The sequence below is a fragment of the Artemia franciscana genome, chromosome 11 (genome assembly GCF_032884065.1).
Source record: "Artemia franciscana chromosome 11, ASM3288406v1, whole genome shotgun sequence".
In the NCBI taxonomy this organism is placed as follows: domain Eukaryota; kingdom Metazoa; phylum Arthropoda; class Branchiopoda; order Anostraca; family Artemiidae; genus Artemia; species Artemia franciscana.
In genome coordinates, this window is record NC_088873.1 from 24,443,803 (window position 1) to 24,462,967 (window position 19,165).

Genomic DNA, 19,165 nt, shown 5'->3' on the forward strand with positions numbered 1-19,165 from the left:
GATGACAGGCACAGGTCCTGTCGAAATTATCGTTAGAAAATATCAATCCCCTGACATCCATAGCTTAGGTAAGCTTATTACCATCCATCATTATTATGTATAAAAGTCAGGTTGGCCTCAGAGAATATATTATAATATATTAAAGTCACCGGATCAAAATTCCGAGATATCCATTTTATTCAGCATTGTTGAAAAACCTAATAACTATGTCTTTTGGGACGACTTACTCACCCACAGTCCCCGTGGGAGGGGCTGCAAGTTACAAACTTTGACCATTGTTTACATATAGTAATGGTTATTGGGAAGGGTACAGACGCTTTCAGGGGGATTTTTTGGTTGGGGGAAGGGGTTATGTGGGGGAACTTTCCATGGAGGAATTTTTAATGGGGGAAGAAAATTTCAAAGAAAGTAGTAGGATTTTTTAGCATTAAAAAAAACAAATATGAAAAAGTTATTTCAACTGAAAATAAGAGTAGCATTAAAATTTAAAACGAACAGAAATTATTACGCCTATGAGGGGTTCACCTCCTAATACCTCGCTCTTTACGCTAAAACAATTTTTTAATTTAAATTATTTATTCTACGGCCTTTGTGATTCAGGGGTCACTCTTAAGGATTTGGGACAAAATTTAAGCTTTAGTTTAAAGAGCAGGTATTGACGAGGGGGTGAACCCCCTCATATATGTAATAAAAACATACGAATATAGAAGTTCGTTACGTAAGTTAATTCGTAAGTTGCGTATATTTTTAACTAATAAAAACACTCTTAAAAAATTAAAAGCTCTTGTTGCCTTTTTAAATAACCAAAAAATTGGAGGGTAACTAGGCCTACTCCCGCGCTCCTTTTTTTCCCAAAATTGTCCGATCAAAACTATGAGAAAGCGATTTACCCCAAAAAAATTAATATGCAAATTTCGTTTTAGTTATTCATGTGTGGAGAGCCAAAATCTAAACATGCATCAATTCAAAAATGTTCAGAAATGAAATTAAAAAAAGAATAAGTTTTTTTTTAACTGAAAGTAAGGAGCGACATTAAAAATCAAAACGAACAGAAATTACTGTGTATATGAAAGGGGCTGTTCCCTCCTCAACGCCCCGCTCTTTACGCTAATATTTTTTACTGTTTTAAAAAGTAGAATTGAGAGAAAGAGCCAAACTTTAGCGTAAAGAGCGAGACGTTGAGGAGGGAACAGTCCCTTTCATATACGGAGTAATGTCTGTTCGTTTTAAGTTTTTTTTTATTTAATTCATTAATCCTTGACATTTATCCTACCATTAAAACTGTATGCTACGAAGCCCGTCGGCGAAGCTTCACACGCACAAAAAAAAAAAAAAAAAAAAAAAAAATCTACATTTTCGCAGATAGGAAATTGAAACCTTTACAGTAGGGTTCTCTGATACGCTGAATCTGTTGGTGTGATTTTCATTAAGATCACTAAACTTTTAGGGGGTGTTGCCCCTTTTTTTCGAAAATCAGGTAAAAAATTTCAGGCTTGTAACCCTTGATGGGTAAGACTAAATTTAATGAAATTTATATATTTGAAATCAGTATAAAAAGTCAATTTTTTTAATACATCTATTGGTATCAAAATCCTTTTTTAACCGTTTTTTAGAATAACGCTTACTATTGAGCCGGATCGCTCCTTACTTACAGTCCGTTACCACGAACTGTTTGCACCGCAATTTCCTCAGATTTTTCTTTTGGTTATTACGTATATGAGGAGGTTACCCCCTCCTCAGTAACTCGCTCTTTACGCTAAAATGCTTGTGAATCTGTAAAAAGCTTATTATTCTAATTAAACGGTCCTTGTGTGTCAGGAGTCAATCTTAAATAATAGGAACACAAAGTGAAACAATAGCGTAAGGAGTGAGGTACTAAGAAGGGGGCAACCCCCTTATATACGTAGTAATTTCTGTTCGTTTTAAGTTTTTAATGTTGTTCCTTACTTTCAGTTGAAAAAAATTTTTTTTTTTTTCATTTAATAACAACCACAAGCCGAAAACATACAATATCTTTGGTTTATTATCACATAAAAATCTTAGTTAAGAAGATGCTTAAGATAATATTAAATGGTAAGATTGGCCGAAAGACAACACAAATAAATTATTGTTTATATCGGCCATTATTTAGCAAAATCCTTGCTTAAGCTTAAAGAGGGACGTACTGACGAGGGGAAGAAACTCCCTCATTTACGTAATGTGAGTGAGTTCGCCCCCTCGTCAGTACCTCGCTCTTTTCGCGATAGTTCTTTTGTTCCAATTCCTTAAGAATGCCCCCTGAATCCCAAAAGCCGTTTATTTAGAATAAACGGCTTTAATTTAAAAACTCTTTTTTAATTTAATTTCTGATTAATTTTTAAATAATGCTGGGAAATCCAGCGCCCCTGAGTTTCCTTCATGTTCTACGGCAGAACCTCACGGCTTTAATACACCTATTTCCTTATTTGAATCCGTCACAGATTTTTTCACTTCCGTTAATCGGTTTTCTTCATACTAACCGCTAGAAATTGTAAAGCAGTTGAGTTGTCCCTTACTGTTGCTAAAATTGCAGCTATGTTGTAAGCTAACGATTTGATTGACAATTCCTCAATCGATTTGTCTGACAAGACATTTGAAATGCTAGATAGAATTCAGTTTCAACCACAGGGCTTTTTTTGCAAAATATTCGTTTTGCGTATGTTTCTTAAAACGCTGCTGCGACACGCAACGCTTATCTACGATCTGTTGATACATTTAACGCGTATTTAAATAGTTCTATCTTTTACGAGTATCTAGTCAATGCATAAAAATCCCTTATCTTTTAAAATTTGCCATTTTTTGTGGTTTTTGGAACGAACTTTGGGATGAGTGAAGTTTAGTCTCGTGCAATTTGAAATCGCGTTCACACGAATCAGTTTGAAAAAAGGGTAGCAGAGACTAACAATAACCACAACAATAATAAATAGGCCATAAAAGAAATAACAATGCCGCAAATGCACATTTTTAAGCTGTAAAACTAGAACTCCCCCCACTTTTGGGGCAATATGCAACTCGTACTCATGCAGAAAAATTTTTGATGTACCAGCGTGCCATAGGAGGGTAGTTGAAAACTCCCTTTAACTACATTATTAACGTTCATCTATCTTTCAATTTTAAAAGCTTCACGGAAGTGTAGTCAAGATAGGTCCATTTACTCACTGAATACACAGCCACTGAGCGTATGTCGGATGGGGCACTAGTTCACCATAGCAATTTCGGTCTCATTAAGATGAGATACATTCGTAAGAGGGGGGCGTCAGGCAAGTAAAATAAAAACAATAGGAATCCATCTGAGAAGTTAGCCAAATCGCAATATTTTTGGAGCGTTGCTTGGCCCGAGCCACTCCTGTGCACACGCCTTTTTGCAGTCTTTTTAGGCAATTCCAGGAACGCCACGGTGTTTTCTAATGACAATGAATAGAAAGAAAAAGAACATGGGTAAACTGGTCCTTTTATTTTTTTGCTATATTTGTTGCCATGGGACACCGCGGCAAAATTTTAAAATATTTACACATTTTATTAAAAAGGTAGCCAGAGCTGGCTTTATACGATATATTCAAGCATCTGAAGACTTCATCTCGAACACTCAATCGTCCCAGACGCTTGAACCGTCCCAGAAGAAGTTGCTGAGCAACATTTAATGCTAGACAACAAGCAGAGTAAAGAAAGTCTCGCCTAAAAAAGGAACAGTTATCAGAGTTTATCTAAGTAATTAAATACGAAGAAGCAAGTTTTTTTTTCAAATGAAAGTAAAGAGTGACATTGCAATTGAAGGCAAACATAAATTACTCTATCGATGAGAGGACTGCTTCTCTCCTGACCCACACTCTTCACCGCAAAGATTGACTAGTGCTTTAGAAAAAGAATTTTAGAGGGCGAAAGAGTTACCTGTGAATAACTGTTAAGTGTTTTATTTAGCGTTGCATCTGAAATATTTATTGTACGGTAAATGCTGATAAAATAAGCACTTTCGTCGCCACTCTGGTATGAATAAACTTTTGAAGTGTATTGCTCTTGTGGAAGTACATTAATTTTTGAAGTACTGAGGAAAGAAGTCGCAATTTATTGTAATGAGTGGGCTTCGAAGCAGTGCCATTCCCCTCATGTATAAAATAATTCCTGTTTTTCAGTCTTATTATCACTCTTTAATATCAAATCTTCTCGTTCTTAGTTTCTTAATTTCTGTTATTTTTTTGTATCATTTTCTATGAAATGTAAATATTAGAAGTGGGTTACTGCAGCCCCTTGCCCTCTTCTCTGTATGCTAAAGTTTAACTTGTTTATTGTGTTGCATCGATAGTAAGAGCTCATTCAATTTGTTTCCTGTACGCAAAAAAGTATATTTTTGCCACGTTTGAGGAAGTTTCTTTATGCTTAAGCAAATTTTTTCTGGACAAAACTCTTATATCCAAAATACTACTGTTTTCCATTAAAAACCACAGTTTCTGTACTAAATTGTATTATTTTAATAATTTAATAACACTTTAAATAAAACAGTTGTATTCCAAGGATTATTTTCTCTCCATACTACTCCGAATATAATTAAGTTTTTGCTGGTTCCTATCGATGGGAAAGGGACTAAAGTATTTCGTATCTGAGTCACTTGAGTTACTTCTTCGTAGTCGATTCAAAATCTCGAGGTTTTCTTTCATAACGTCATCCACTCGTCTTGAAGTATGCTGCAGCGAAGGAGATTTCGCGGGACTTTTACTGGGAGAGTCTAAGTCACTTAGTCTAGGCACATCATCGTCATCACATAACTCAGTTGAGCCGCTGCTAGAGCTGTTTTCGTCTGTAAAAAAGAAGAATGCTGTTAAAACATTTGGGTTACGCTTTATTTACAGTATCCACTTAGGTGACTCAAACAGAGTTTCCGATTAAGTGGACTGGATATCATGAGGGGATAAACATCATTTTGTGAGCCTCAACGTCGACTGACTGTCTCAAAGGCAAAGGGTCATTAGTGAATTATCTCAGGGGACTACTTATCATTGAAAGCTATTGAGAATTTGTGATTTGTTCATGACATTTGATTGTAAAGACAATGGAATTGTGTAGGCAAAGTTTTCAATCAAATCGGGTTGCACCTAAGAAAATTCGAAGAGCTGTCAAATTGATCAAGTGACTTTTCTTTGGGGGTAATTTTTGGGATTTTCCTAGTAGGTATACTAGAACGTTTCAGGGACAAGCCATCCCTGAGTTTTTAAAAGAATATTCTCCTCTGTTTGATCGAAAGAATCTCTGTTTGATCGAAAAGTTTCATGATTTTTCTAAGATTTTAGGAAGAGTAGATATCGGCTTTTAGCTTTTTGCCATTTATTCGGGCCACTTATCCAAGCTCTACAAGTTATAGCAAGACCGCGCAATCAGTTCTAAATAGTTTGGCCACAAAAACTAAAAATATTTTGTAATGGACGAGACAGGCGGATTCTTAATGATATCGAATCCCCTTAAGCAACAGTGGCTATTTATAAACAATTTAACGATCCTTTAAAATTCGGTTCTGTTTGCCTATAATGAACAACTTAAATTACACGGCATAAAAGGAAATAAAAGTAATATCTTTTCCCCAAAAAATGGCGGTTTTCACTGGAGATCCTCCAATTATCTCCCCATGTGGGCATAGTCTGAGTCATTAAGTGAGACATATTTCTCACTCCCTTAACTTTTGAATTTTTAAATTTTGATTCTTTCCAGGCACGAACGCAAGTGGCTTTAGAGCCCGTGTCTTCCCCCAAATCCTAATTCTAGTTTTTTTTTATTTAATTAGCCTGATGTTATCTTTTTCAACATCGTGTTGAAAACCAAAAGTGAGTCTTTGCGTGACTTTTAGCTTTTTTTGACTGGTTATTGTCGTTTTGACTGATTTTATTTTTAAGTATACTTTTTTGTGGTTTTTAGCCCTTAGACCCACGAATTTAAAAACGGGTGACATGTTTAATAATGACTGGATTTTTTTTAGTGATCAGGATCATAATTTTATGTTTTTGTCTCGTATTTATAATCTGTTTGTTTTATTAATGAAAATTGTTATTTTTAGTTTGGTAGTTAACCTCTTATACTGTATTTGTTCAAATGAACAAATACAGCACAACTACTGTATTTTAAATGGAAGCTCAAATTCTACATTTTTACTCGTAAAAGTCGTTTTCAAAAAGAAAACTTTTCTTATCAAACTGACATATAAAGCTAATATCCTTTAAAATGAACATATTAAATCCAATGGGAGACTCTTTTTTTTATCTGTCTTATTTGGTTCTCAAGATACTGTGTAAGATTATAAATCTTGTAAAACGGTACACTTGGAAAATGAATTTTTATACCACTTTTTTGCCCTACTTTGAAGCCCGTTTTTCCAGTAAAAACGACTATTTAAAGTCGAATAAGCTAAAAGCTTTCTTTTATGCCTGAACACATTTTCTGTTCAGCTTGACGTTTTCAAATTGCTGTAGCCGATGTTTTACAATAATGGTCAAACACATGACAAGAGAAGCAAGTATGGAAAAAGAAATAAGAACCATCAATACAAAAGGAATACAGAATTGAGTGTATTTCTGTAAGAAAGTCAATATATTTTAGAAATTACCTTTTATAGTATTTCTAGGACTTTTATTTTTGTCTCCTAAAGTAATAATCATAATGGGAAAAAAGATTTAACATGTATTGTTTGAATTTTTGATATTCCAACATAGGTGCTATTTAATTTTTCAAAAAATAAACCTACGTTATTCTCCTTAAAAATAAAACATTTTCTACTATGTTTTCTTTCATTTCTTTCATTTCAGTCAAAGTAAATTGGACACTCGGGAGTTTAAGAAATCTCTACAATTTTTTTTAGGATGGCATTAAAAGCGTCTAATTGAAGCACATGCTATTTTATGTCTAAACGCTGTTCTAAAGGATGCAAAAATATGTTATGGTGGTCAGAGGTGTCAATAGCCAAAATATTTAGGGGAGGGGGTATTCGATTTTACGGACTGACTGGTCATGTTTATTGACTGATTTGGGTAATATTGCTTTTAAAATTACTTAATTTTTTGTTTTTGCCAACTGAGACGGATTTTCTTCCCTTGATTTTACGTTTTTTACGATTTTACGATTTTACTCAATTTTTTTTTTTACCAACAGGCTAAAACATCGAAGGAGAGGGGTTTTCTTTAAATTAAAAAGAATTTTCTTTAAATTAATACTATGTATTCTGAAGCTGCGATACTTTTGCCATAGAGCTTACACAGCATTTTGAAGTTAAAACTCTCCTAAACTTGAAAAAGAATTTTCGCTCTCCTAAGCGAAAAGAATGAACTTTTGGAGGCTTTGAGAGTTCAGGGTGCGAAAATAGGCTTGATAATAATATAAAGAAGGCTAAGTCTCATACACTAGAAATAAATGACAATGAAGGGGCAATGAAGGGTACTAGGAAAACCGATCAATTGGATAACTTCAATTACCTGGGTATCATTGTAAGTAAGAATGGTGGGTGCAGTAAAGAAATAAAAGTAGAATAGCCAGCGCAGGGTAGTTTTTTTGCGGTTGAAAAACTTTGGGGAAGAATAGAATGATAAGTCTTAGTATTTGACCTAATATTAGAACTTAGAAACCTCCGGAACGTGGGTGCTTTGATTAAGGATGGTATACTGTATGTTTTCCAGAAGAATTGTCAGAAAAGTCTTACGTGCCCCTTTCCTTGACCCTAAGTCATTCAACAGGCTTTACGGAAAATGTTGGTTCGATCCCACCTTCTAGGGCTATAATGAAAGAAAGTTCAAGATAATTAGGTCACGTTTTACCTATGAAGGACGATAGATTGCCAAAGATGGTGCTTATCGGACATCTAGTTGTTATCGAACAAAAAGTGGTCTGTGATCATCCCTGAGGAATCGGGTGGGAAGAGGTTATACAAAATTATTTGAATATTCATTGGAAAGTAAAGAGTGATGCTTTGAGCGATTTGATTATATTAGGATTGTGTGCAGCTTTGTTAGCCAATGCTATAAAACTAAAGCTGTCAAAGAGTATAGATAGATTTTTTGGGTGGTGGTATTAAGTTTTATTTTTCAGCTTAACTAGTGGAGGTATTAAACTAAATTAAACACTGCTATTTTTGTCGAGATTTTCAAAAGGGTGTGTGCTGTTAAAAATTGATGAAAAAGTTTCTCCAGCATACAAATAGCAAGACAAACTATAAATTCTTAAAAAAACGAAAAAAATTATACTATTATTTTCTTTTTTCCTGAAAAAAACTGTCTCTCTATTGAAGGAACACAAATTAATCAAAAAAACCTTTTCCACAAAATAAGCTTTTTAAAGAAAAGTAAAGAACTCGATTAAACCATAAACGAGCAAAAATAGAATCAAATAATCTACTAATCGTAAAACTAACACAAATCAACATGAATAAATAATTGAAACCCAAAACTAACACAACATACAATTAATAATTGAGTCAAACTCGAAACGAGCTGAAATTAACATGAATAGGGCTAAAAAAAACTATGCCCTCCCAAGTAAAGAATATAATTTGCACTTTACTGACAAAATTTTAGTATTTTCACTTTTAGAGCATAGGTAAAAGTTATTCGGATTTTAAGGAATAAATGTCCGCATACGGATATTTATCTGACAATGTACGTTCATTGGTATTTTTTTTCATTAAAGTGCAGATTATGTTCATTTCTTGGGAAGGCATATTGATTTTGAGCCCTACTCATGCTAATATCCGCTCATTTTGAATTTAACTCGGTTATTTATTGTAATTTCTGTTTGTTTCGGGTTTCATTTATTTATGGATGCTGATTTGTGGTAGTATTACGCTTGGTAGATCATTTGATTATATTTTTCTCATTTTCGGTTTAATCGAGTTCTTTACTTTTCTCTCAAAAACAGATTTTGCAGAAAAAGTTTGTTTTTAATTAATTAAAAAATGAAGTTGTAATTTTAATTGTAATACTTTATATGGGACTTTCCACACCTCAGGTCTATATCTCATTTTCCTCTTCTTTTTCTCTTCAGAAAGAAAACGGGAAGTATTTTCACCTTTGCAAAATTTTTTTTATGATACTTTATTTTTTCTTCCTTTCTATGCAAACCGTATCATGATTTTTCATTCTCACTCTGGCTATATGACAACGCGAGCATATAAAATGTGTAGAACACCTGGAAATTGATTTTGATTCATGTATTTTCTGTGGTGTATTGAATTGAGGTTACATATATTCCAAAAACACAAATATTTCGGCTCATTGACTTTAGTTTTGTGTACTGTTAGCTACTGTGTTCTGAGGCCCATTTTTAAATATAGACTCTAATCATGAATCATTAGCCTTTAATTTGTAGAATATCTACAAATGTAACTGAAAGGATTATGGAACATGCAACAAAATTGGGTTAACAGTCTACTTGCATTTCTCTCTGCATTCTCATATTTTTTTTATACGACCATTCCCATTATTTTGCTAGCAATCAACTCCCTTAGAATCTTCCAAGTACTACAGGTCCTTTCTACTATATTGACAGATTTTCGAGGAAATAGGTAATTTTCAATTGTTTATTTTAGTCTAAATCTATTTCAAACATTTTGCTTTACTCAGTATTGCAAAAAACGGAGCCTATGGCTTACATTTCTCATCACTAATAAGACAAACAATCTCTAACAAATTAAGGCTCTTTTAAGGAACTATTAATCCCATTTAACACAGCTGTATTCCTTAAAAAAGAATGTTTTTACAATAATGGTCAGACCTCATCCGTTTCTGTCGAAAGTTCATGCGTGATGATAGTCTACCGGCTCATTCAAAATTGTTCAATAAATCACTGAAAATCAAAATTCTCTAAATTATAAAAAGTAGTGACAGGCTTACAAAAGTACGGTAGTTCCAAAAAAAATGAATTTAATTTCTCAGAAGGTCCCTAACCTGCTCTACAAAAAGTTCTAATCTGACTTCTCTTGTAGAGTAAAGACAACTGTAATTGTTCCGTGTTTCTTTTTAGTCCTCTGTTAATCCCCTAACCGCTTTTTTCAGTTTGCCATTTAACGGATTAATCTAATGAATTAATCTTAGCTTTGTTTCATCTGTAATCCATGACATTTTCCTTTAAACAAAAATGAGGTATTCGTTGATTATTCAGAACACCCTCAAGTTCTTGATCTGAAAAAAACCGGCTTCATGGCCACAATGACATGTGATGGGCGACAGAATGCATTAGACTGATATAGTTTGGGCTATATATTTTTTTGCACATTAGGGGGATGAGGGTAAAGTATAACGGGTCTGCATGCAAAATGTTTTAGCTACAGGTGTTCTGCATATTGTAAAGTAAAAATTGTTCCTTAAATTCCCGCTGTCGAGATATTTTACCTCCCACCCTAATATACAAATATACAGCCCAAATTACATAAGTCCAAAGCATTCTGTCACCCGTTACTTGTTTTTGTGGCTATGAAGCTGGTTTTCTCAAAACTTACATTCAAATTAAAAGAATGAGTGTTTTAAATCATTAACAAGTACCAAAAGTAATATTATGATACCTTCTTCCATTATCTTATTTTCCTCCATTTGCATTTTAGCAGATATAACAAATCTAAGTAAGCTATTTTGGGTTTTTACTTTAGCCATTAAGCAATGGGTGATTTTGGAATAAAAAAAAGAAAAAAAAGAAGGCAGCTGCAGGAGCCTAGAGCAAATGATATAATATCAGCTTACTTGAAAATGATCTCCGAAAGCTGATATTCTTTCCTTTTTCATGTTGTCGTTTCTCGCTAATTTTTGACTTTTCTTGCGGCTGTAACCTGAAAGATTATTTCAACGTTATCAAACAGTTCGTGGTAACGAACTGTAGTAAGGAGCGACCCGGCTCAATAGTAGCCGAAACTCTAAAAAAAGGAATTTTGATAGCAATGGTTTACATAAAAGAATCGCATTTTAATGCTGATTTAGAATATATAAGTTTCATCAAGATTAGTTTTACCCATCAAAAGTTACGAGCCTGAGAAAATTTCGAAAATAGGGGGAAACACCCGCTAAAGGTCATACAATCTTAACGAAAATCAGACCATCAGATTCAATGTATCAGAGAACCATATTGTAGAAGTTTCAAGCTCCTATCAACAATAATATGAAAAAAACTTCGTTTTCTTAAAGAGTTAAAGAGGCTGCGTCCCAAAGTCGAACCTTAAAACGTACAGGAATTAGAAGAGGCAGTTGGGGGGCTGCCGCCCCCCAAACCCCCAGCTTTTAAAGACTCTTTTGTACAGTTTTTTTTTGTGGGGGGACTTCATTGTTACTAATTACTAGGTTCGGCGCAATGGTTCTCCTGTCCTCTTGTGTTTAACATTTTTCGAAGTTATTCCATTATTCATTCATTTCAATTTTTTGTTAATTAAAAGAGGGCCTTTCCGAAGCCAAGAGCGGGGGGTTAGCAAAAAAACAAAAAACCTGTACAAAAGAGTCTTTAAAAGCTGGGGGTTTGGGGGGCGGCAGCCCCCCAACTGCCTCTTCTAATTCCTGTACGTTTTAAGGTTCGACTTTGGGACGCAGCCTCTTTAACTCTTTAAGAAAACGAAGTTTTTTTCATATTATTTCTGTACGTTTTTCTACAATCCATGGTGGATGTAATTTAATAATGACCGAAATGTTTCTTTTGCTCATAAGAAGCTAATATTCTGTTATCTCTCAAATGATAAGCTGTCCAGGTGTTATCAAAATTTTTTTGATGTTGTGAAAAAAAACCGCCCGTAAGGGACTTGAATCCTTGACCAGAGGATTAAAAGTCCCACGCTCTACCGACTGAGCCAATCACTTGCATGTGTGTAAATATAACTTCTCAATAACTTTTAAAAATTTCAAATTAACATGGGCTCTTATGGAGAGAAATGCGTTAATTAAGTGGCTAATGCGTGGTTTCTGGAAAACAGGGAAGGAGTTATCGGATTGAGCTGAAATTTCGCGGATAAGCTCCTGGGCCATAGGGGACCTTAACTTGTGAATTTCAGCCCGATCGGACAACGTTAAAAGGGGGGGGGGGGGGTTAGGGGGTCGAAACTTTCGGGGGGTTAAGATTTTCCTACGAAAATTTCAAGGGCACTTACTCGGAGAATTCCACATCGAATGAGTCTTCGTACACCCAGATCCGATGTCAGATGTGACCTGTAGGCGTCTAGGAAAAAAAAAGAAAATGAATTTTAAGTGGCTATGCGTGGTTTCTGGAAAACAGGGAAGGAGTTATCGGATCGAGCTAAAACTTCGTGGATAAGCTCCTGGGCCCTAGGGGACCTTAACTTGTGAATTTCAGCCCGATCGGACAACGTTAAAGGGGAGCTGGGGTTGACGGTTCGAAACTTTCGGCCAGATTTTCCCCATGAAGGAAAAGTTGGAGGGGGATGAAATTTTGCAGGTTTCTTAACCTGCAAACTCTTTTTCAAGGAGGCACGAGTGTGCCTCCTTGAAAAATGTAGAATTTCGCATTTTTTGCAAGAAGACAAATCACGGATGCGTGTTTATTTGTGTCAAAAAAGGAGTGTCTTAACTGAGCAATTTGCATCTAAATTTACAGTTGGAAATAAAAAGCGAACCTCTCTTTGGCTTTCAAACATTTCCCCTCTTATAAGATGAATTGAGCGTTTTTACACAAAATGCATTCTATGTTTTTTGTCTTTCATGCTTTTTGGCTTTCTGTCTTTTAACTGTCTAAAAAGACAGTTAAAAATGTCATTTCGCTTGTATGACCCACTTTTATTTAGTTGCGAGCTTTTACTTTGTTGTGAGAGCAATCCTTTTCTTTCATCTTTTTTCTATGCCGCAAATTTTTGGTTATTGCGAGTAATGGTACTTATGAATTTTGGTAACTTGTTAGTTATTCAAAATACTCAAGTTCTTGATCTGAATGTAAGACCTGAGAAAACCGGTTTCATAGCCACAAAGACAAGTGAGAAGTAACAGAATGCATTGGACTTACGTAATTTCGGCTATTTTACATTTTAAAATGGCGGTTACAATTGTTTTATGAGCCTGAAAATGAGGATTCTCACTCGTTGTTGAGCCAGAGTCTACGGTGTAAAAATATATAGCCTGAAGAGAATTTTATAATCTGTGTCAGTGATGACCATTTGAAATTGCTTTGCGAAGATTTCATTATTTAACCATGTTTCTGCTTTCAAATGGAAAGCTTCGTTCGAGCAGGCATCAGTTTCAGCTGATCCAATCCTAGATGTGACCAGTTAGTACTTCAGATATGTGATGGCTCCTTGGCCCCATCACCAGGAAAATTTCAATTTCAATAATCAATAGAAAATCCAAAAATCCAAAAAGGAGCATTTTCTCACAATCTAAAAAGTGCCGCCATTTATTGCTTCGAAGTATTTCTGTTAGTATTTAGATAAAGAAAACAGCATTCAACTGGAAGTGAGGAGCGGCATTAAAACTTAAAACGAACAGAACTCATTCCGTATATGAAAGGGGCTGTCCTCTCCTTAATACCCCACTCTTAACGCTCAAGTTTTTTTACTACTTTAAAAAGCTTCTTATTCTAATTAAGTGGCTCTTTTGTTTCAGGAGTCGTTCTTACTGAATTGTAACAAAAGGTCAAACATTAGCATAAAGGGTTGGGAATTGAGGATGGGGCAGTGCCTTTCATATACGGAATAATTTCTGTTCGTTTTAAGTTTTTATGTTGCTCCTTGCTTTCAGCTGAATAACTTGTTTTTTACTTAATGTCTGACCGCTTTTTAAATACCGCCAGTAAGTTCCCTTCTCCCCGTGTAAAATTTCTCCAGAAAATTTCCATAGGAAACTTTCCTCTCCACAGAATACTCTCCTTATGGAAAATCCCCCCTTAAGCCCCCTGCAAAAAAGGAAATAAAATTCCGTATATTCCCCAATAACAAATACTATATGTGAGTAATGAGCAAATTGCATAACTTAGTGCTTACAGCCATCTCCAGGGACTTATAAGGAGTCATATCAACATCAAAGGCATAGTTGTCGGACTTTTCAACTATGCTGAGTCAGATGGATATTTTTCAATTCTTGTCAGATAATGATGAAAAAAAGGGCGTGGGAGGTAGGCTAGTTACCTTCCAATCTTTTTGATAACTCAAAAAGCGGCACTTGAACTCGATGTCTGATTAGATGAGTTCTCTCCCGATTTTCTAGAAATACTGGTCCGATACGATCACCCCTGAGAGAAAAAAACAACAAAAAAAGAAAAACAACAAATAAACTTGGATCCATGATGTTTCTCGTCGCCTGATTTCTCGTTTCCTCCGTCAGGGATTTCATCCGTTTTCCAGAAACTGAATGAGTTTTTCTCAGGCCTGTAACTTTTGGTTGGTTACATTAACTTTGAAGGACATTAAACTTGATGATCGTTATCGTGTTCGTTGTCACATGTTTTCTAATTACAGATTTCGTTGCACCTCATTATCTTTCATCATTGCGTCGAACATTTTGAACCAGCAGTAAAATTTCAATTCTTTTGATGTTTGATATTCTTTGATTATAAAAAATATCAAAACCCTGTTTTTTAAAATTTCGGTTACTATTGAGCCACACCACTCCTCACTACAGTTTGTTGCCGTGAACTGTTTGATTTTTTATCGTTTTGCAAGTCATGGTTGAATCCCTCTATGTGGATATTCTTTCCTGAATACCCCTTCCCCCGCTTAAATGGAAAGCTTCTTCTGCGGAAAATTTTCACAAGGAGAATTTCTCCTGTTGGTAGTTCCCCCATGCAAAATTTCAAACACTTAAAGATCACCCCGAAAATTCCAACTCCACTGAAAATTTCTCTAGACATTTCCCCCAGAGCATCTCCTTAAGTAAAACAGAATCGCTAATGATAAAAAAAGACAAATAAAATCGAATTCTGGCAAATTCACCCGAACAAAATTTTCCTTGGAGAGTTTACCACTAGAAGCTTCTGTAAGTAAGTAAGTAAGTATTTATTTGTGAGTAAACCAAACAAGGTATTTCCCACTATATGCTAAACTAAAACTACATGACATAAAAAAGAAAGCACCAAAAACAAAAAAAAAAAGAAAAAAAAAACAAAAAAAAACACTAATCTAATCTAATCTTAATGTCATAAATGAAGAAAAATGATTACACAACCAATGAACACCAACTACGAAATTTCTAATCTCCCAGTTCTTTTAAAAAAAAAACAATAACAAGGTTTCTAACATCCTTATTAATCACTACCAAATTCGAACTAAAAGGAAAGCTAAGACCTAAATCAGATAGGCACAAAGACAAAAACATTCTCTGGGTATAATATAAAGGACATTCAAATAAAAGATGGCTGGAAGGTGTATTTTCGAGGCGAGTGCTAGACTTGGAATTACGCCCCAGTTGATGCTATTGATTATAATTTGCAATTCGTCACAGTACTAATAATAAAACGAGTCATTAAAACCTTTCAATTTCTACTTTGGATTCAGACTTGTCCAATCGACACGTCTACTGTTTTGGATGGAAGGCAAAGTAGATTCTGTCTTCATTGTGTTTAAGACATGTGCGATTTTTTTCTTATAAGATATTAGGTTAAGATATTAGGTTGATTTTCAAACGGATAGAAAATTATTTAGTAACAAGAATATTCTATTTGATCTCCGGTTTATCAATCAATCACACCAATATTGCTTTAAGACCAATTTAGGATGCATTTTGTTCTTAGAAAGTACTTTTAAGCTTGTTGTTTTTACATTTTTTTTTTTTTTTTGTACAAAAGCAATATAATTATAGTAGATATCTTGCTATTGGTGAATTTAGATATAGTTCTATTTCAGCCATTAAGTTAATACAGTGTAAGGGTAATTACTATAAATCTTGGATTAGATTTGTTTTGCTAAACTTGACCATTAAGTACAAATAGGATAAATGTCACCGATAATTGAAAGCTTAGTGTTAAATGTAAAATAGACAATTAGATGTAGGTCCCTCATCACAGTACTTTCATCTTTATTTCAAATTTTGGCGTAACTGGAGTTTATCTTGAGTTTAACAAGAAAATATTTTTTTAATTGTTTTGTAATTTAAATGTTGTAATGGTAAATACTTTTGTTACTTTGGTAATTATCAAAGAAGACTTTTTAGTTATCTAGTTTAACTATCGTAAGTTAATACTTTCAAGACACTTTATGTGCTCGTCAGCCCAAGCCAGAGGAGGCAGTTCCTACCTCATCTTTTGACTGGATTGTCTTTGACAACAGCTCCCTCACTTACTAGCTTCTTTATCTTATAGTGTGTAGTGAGCTGTTCCCAAGACAAGACAAAAAAAAAAAAAATACTTAAGCAAAATATTGTGGAGAACAGGAAACAATCCGTATAATCTTAACCTGTTAAATTTTTAGTATAGCTCATACTCGCTAGTTTGACCAGAAAGATATTACAATTCCTTAAACTATTAAATATGCATCTTTTCAGCTTCGAAGCTTAGCTTGGCGGTGGCAAGCATTGTTGCTGTTTTATATGGTTCTGTCTCCAATAAAAATAACATTTAATATTTTCAGGGGCTAGGGATAAAACGTCGTATCTTGAATTCACTTTAATTTCGAGAAAAACAGAAGATCTCCATTTAAGTGAACGAAGACTGAGATATGAATTTTTCAGAGTCAATAGTTTTTTTTACCTATGATTGCCACAAGAGTAATTCTTGGATCAGCGATACTGCTCAATACTACTCGGATTAAACTACTTCCAAAAACTACATAAAATTCTCACTGTGCATTGAAGATATAGTATTTGAAATTTTTTACATCGTATTTCTTTTCGTAATATTTTTGAAGTAAATCTACCAAGTAATTTTCATAACCATCGTTATCAATATTACATTTATTCATTATAAAAGGTAATTTTAAATAAATAAAATTATATGACTCATAGGTCTCATTAATGTGACGGTGATGGTTAAATATCCTCTGGAATCTAAAAGCAGAAATCCCAATCTGAGTACCCAAGAAACTCGGAGAGAAATTCCTAGAATCAGGAATACAGCTCCTTCCCGATATTTTAGAAAAATCGATAAGATAGTATAGGTTGCTCGACTCTCCATATCCTTGAAAAAACCAACAATGGGTAACAAATTAAATACAGTTTGCAATATAAAAGTAAAATTAATTAAAAAAACTCAATCTAGGAAATTATAAGAAGTTGAAGGAGTATATCTCATTTGCTATTCTTATTGAATAAAAACAAATCGATGGAGCGTGTTTCGCTTATTATCCTTACCATTCCACAATATCTGGGCCTGTTTTTGTCTTTCTCTGAGCTTTTTGTACTGTTTAGTTAAAGAAATTACGTCCAAATTCCTACGGTCCTCAGAAGAAGCAGGCGAAGAGCTCTGAGACCTTGCACAAGAGTTTTTTTCTCGATCTTGGAGACCTAAAATGTTGACAGCATTAATATACACATATAATTATAAGTTGTTGTGATTACGTTTAGTGTGATTACAAACATGAAACTGACCCCCCCCCACACACACACAAGCACATACATACTCAAAAGTATGCACAGAAACGCAAACACATACAGACATATAGACACATAGCATTGCTATAGACACATAGCTATATTGCTATATGGACACATAGTCAGACTATACCATAAATAGGCTTTAATTCATTTCAAGAAGGGGTGGGAGACCAAACAGAAGCTCTTTGTTATTGCACAAATGGCAAAACTCGTCACTTCGCAGTGGTGAAACATCTTATCCTGCTTAAAAAGGGCACTAGAGTTCTCCACTTCTATTCAAATGAGTTTTTTCTCGAATAATTCTTCTGGTTTAATACGGTTACATTCTATGAAAAATCCTGGTACTTTGAAAAGCAATGAAGGGCAAAGAAAGTAGAATTGCGTCATCAGTAGGCTTAATATCTTGCAGTCGATACATTCTTTTTAAACTACCGGGATTTTCCTAGTCTACCCTAAGCCTACTTTATGTAGAGTAAATTTTGACTTTATTTGATCTGTAGGTTCTCGATAGAATTGGTACTTCCCTAACGGGTCGGTTATCATTGGAATTAATAATTGAATAAGCACCTGGCTAATTTTGAATACGGCTTACTAATCCCAACACCTTAGGTAGCACCAGCAGCGGTAGCTATAACCTAGTTAAGAACGAATAGAGGTACATAGTAACCAAAATTAAAAAAAACGCGTGTTTTAATAAAACCTGGCTAGTGGGGAAAAAATGTCATTTGTAGCTGATTCAGGAATGGTAACTATTATCACAGTTAGTCTAGATGGTAAAACATTATTAAATAGCATAAAACCTAAAAATGACGTCAAATCGAAACAAAAAGTACGTGTCGGAATTGCCATGGACGACAACCTTGTACGAGAGACTTACAGTTTCCTGGCTTGAACAACTAGGAAAATAGTTTATTGCATGTGTAGAACTGATGTGTTTTTTTTCCTTTTTCCCATTGCCAGCAAGTCACTGGAACATCACAGAGAGCTGTTATCTACGTGTTTTTGTGATTACATGCTCATTTTCTTGTGTTTGATACATGACGTAGTCTATAGACAGGATCAATAAACCCTATGAAGGGAGTATAAGCTTAGGCTGCTAAGATAGTTGCAGTAGAGTAAAGGGCGACTCAAAGTGGCTGGCGAAAAAATTGCCATTTGCTTTTTTTATCCAGGAATGCTAAATATGAATACTGACTAGATTAGTCTTACTAATAAAAAGTTTCTTTGAAAACTAATTTAAGGGAATTTCCAGAAGTTAAATTACATAGAGAGCATGACAGCAGGTACACTTAAATGGGTTATTGGGTATACAGGTAAATTCTCTCTTTCGACATGCTTTAAAACATAGTCCTGGCGAAAAGATATTCAGGGAAACTATCCCGGGTTCTTCTCTAAGTTAAATCAACCTTTGATGCTTAAAAACTGACGGCGTTTTTGAACTATGAGGATTGCCACTTTCTGTAAAGGGTTGGCGACGAAAACCACATCTTGTATGCTGTGACTGTCAGTTGCATAATCTAGTTGAAGGTACTACAAAAATCTATATTTTTTTATCATTTCTCAAGGCTTTGAGGCTTCCTAGCGGGGAACTTCTCTTCAATAAAATTCTTAGTGAATGAGATCCCGAATATTTTCTCCTGTTCGTAGATATGGTTTAATTGATTCCAAATAAATTCTACTAG

At 34.6% G+C, this 19,165-nt stretch overlaps 1 protein-coding gene across 1 annotated transcript in view; it reads right to left on the minus strand.

The window, feature by feature from the left end:
* Positions 1-4,473: 4,473 nt before the first annotated feature.
* The window catches only part of LOC136032578 (TBC1 domain family member 30-like), a 223,975-nt gene continuing 209,283 nt past the window's right edge, over positions 4,474-19,165 (minus strand). The window contains exons 11-12 of the mRNA XM_065712848.1: positions 10,719-10,804; positions 4,474-4,810 (exon numbers count right to left, since the gene is read on the minus strand). Coding sequence (XP_065568920.1) covers positions 4,530-4,810; positions 10,719-10,804 — 367 coding nt within the window. The 3' untranslated portion in view covers positions 4,474-4,529. The remainder of the gene's footprint in view (positions 4,811-10,718; positions 10,805-19,165) is intronic.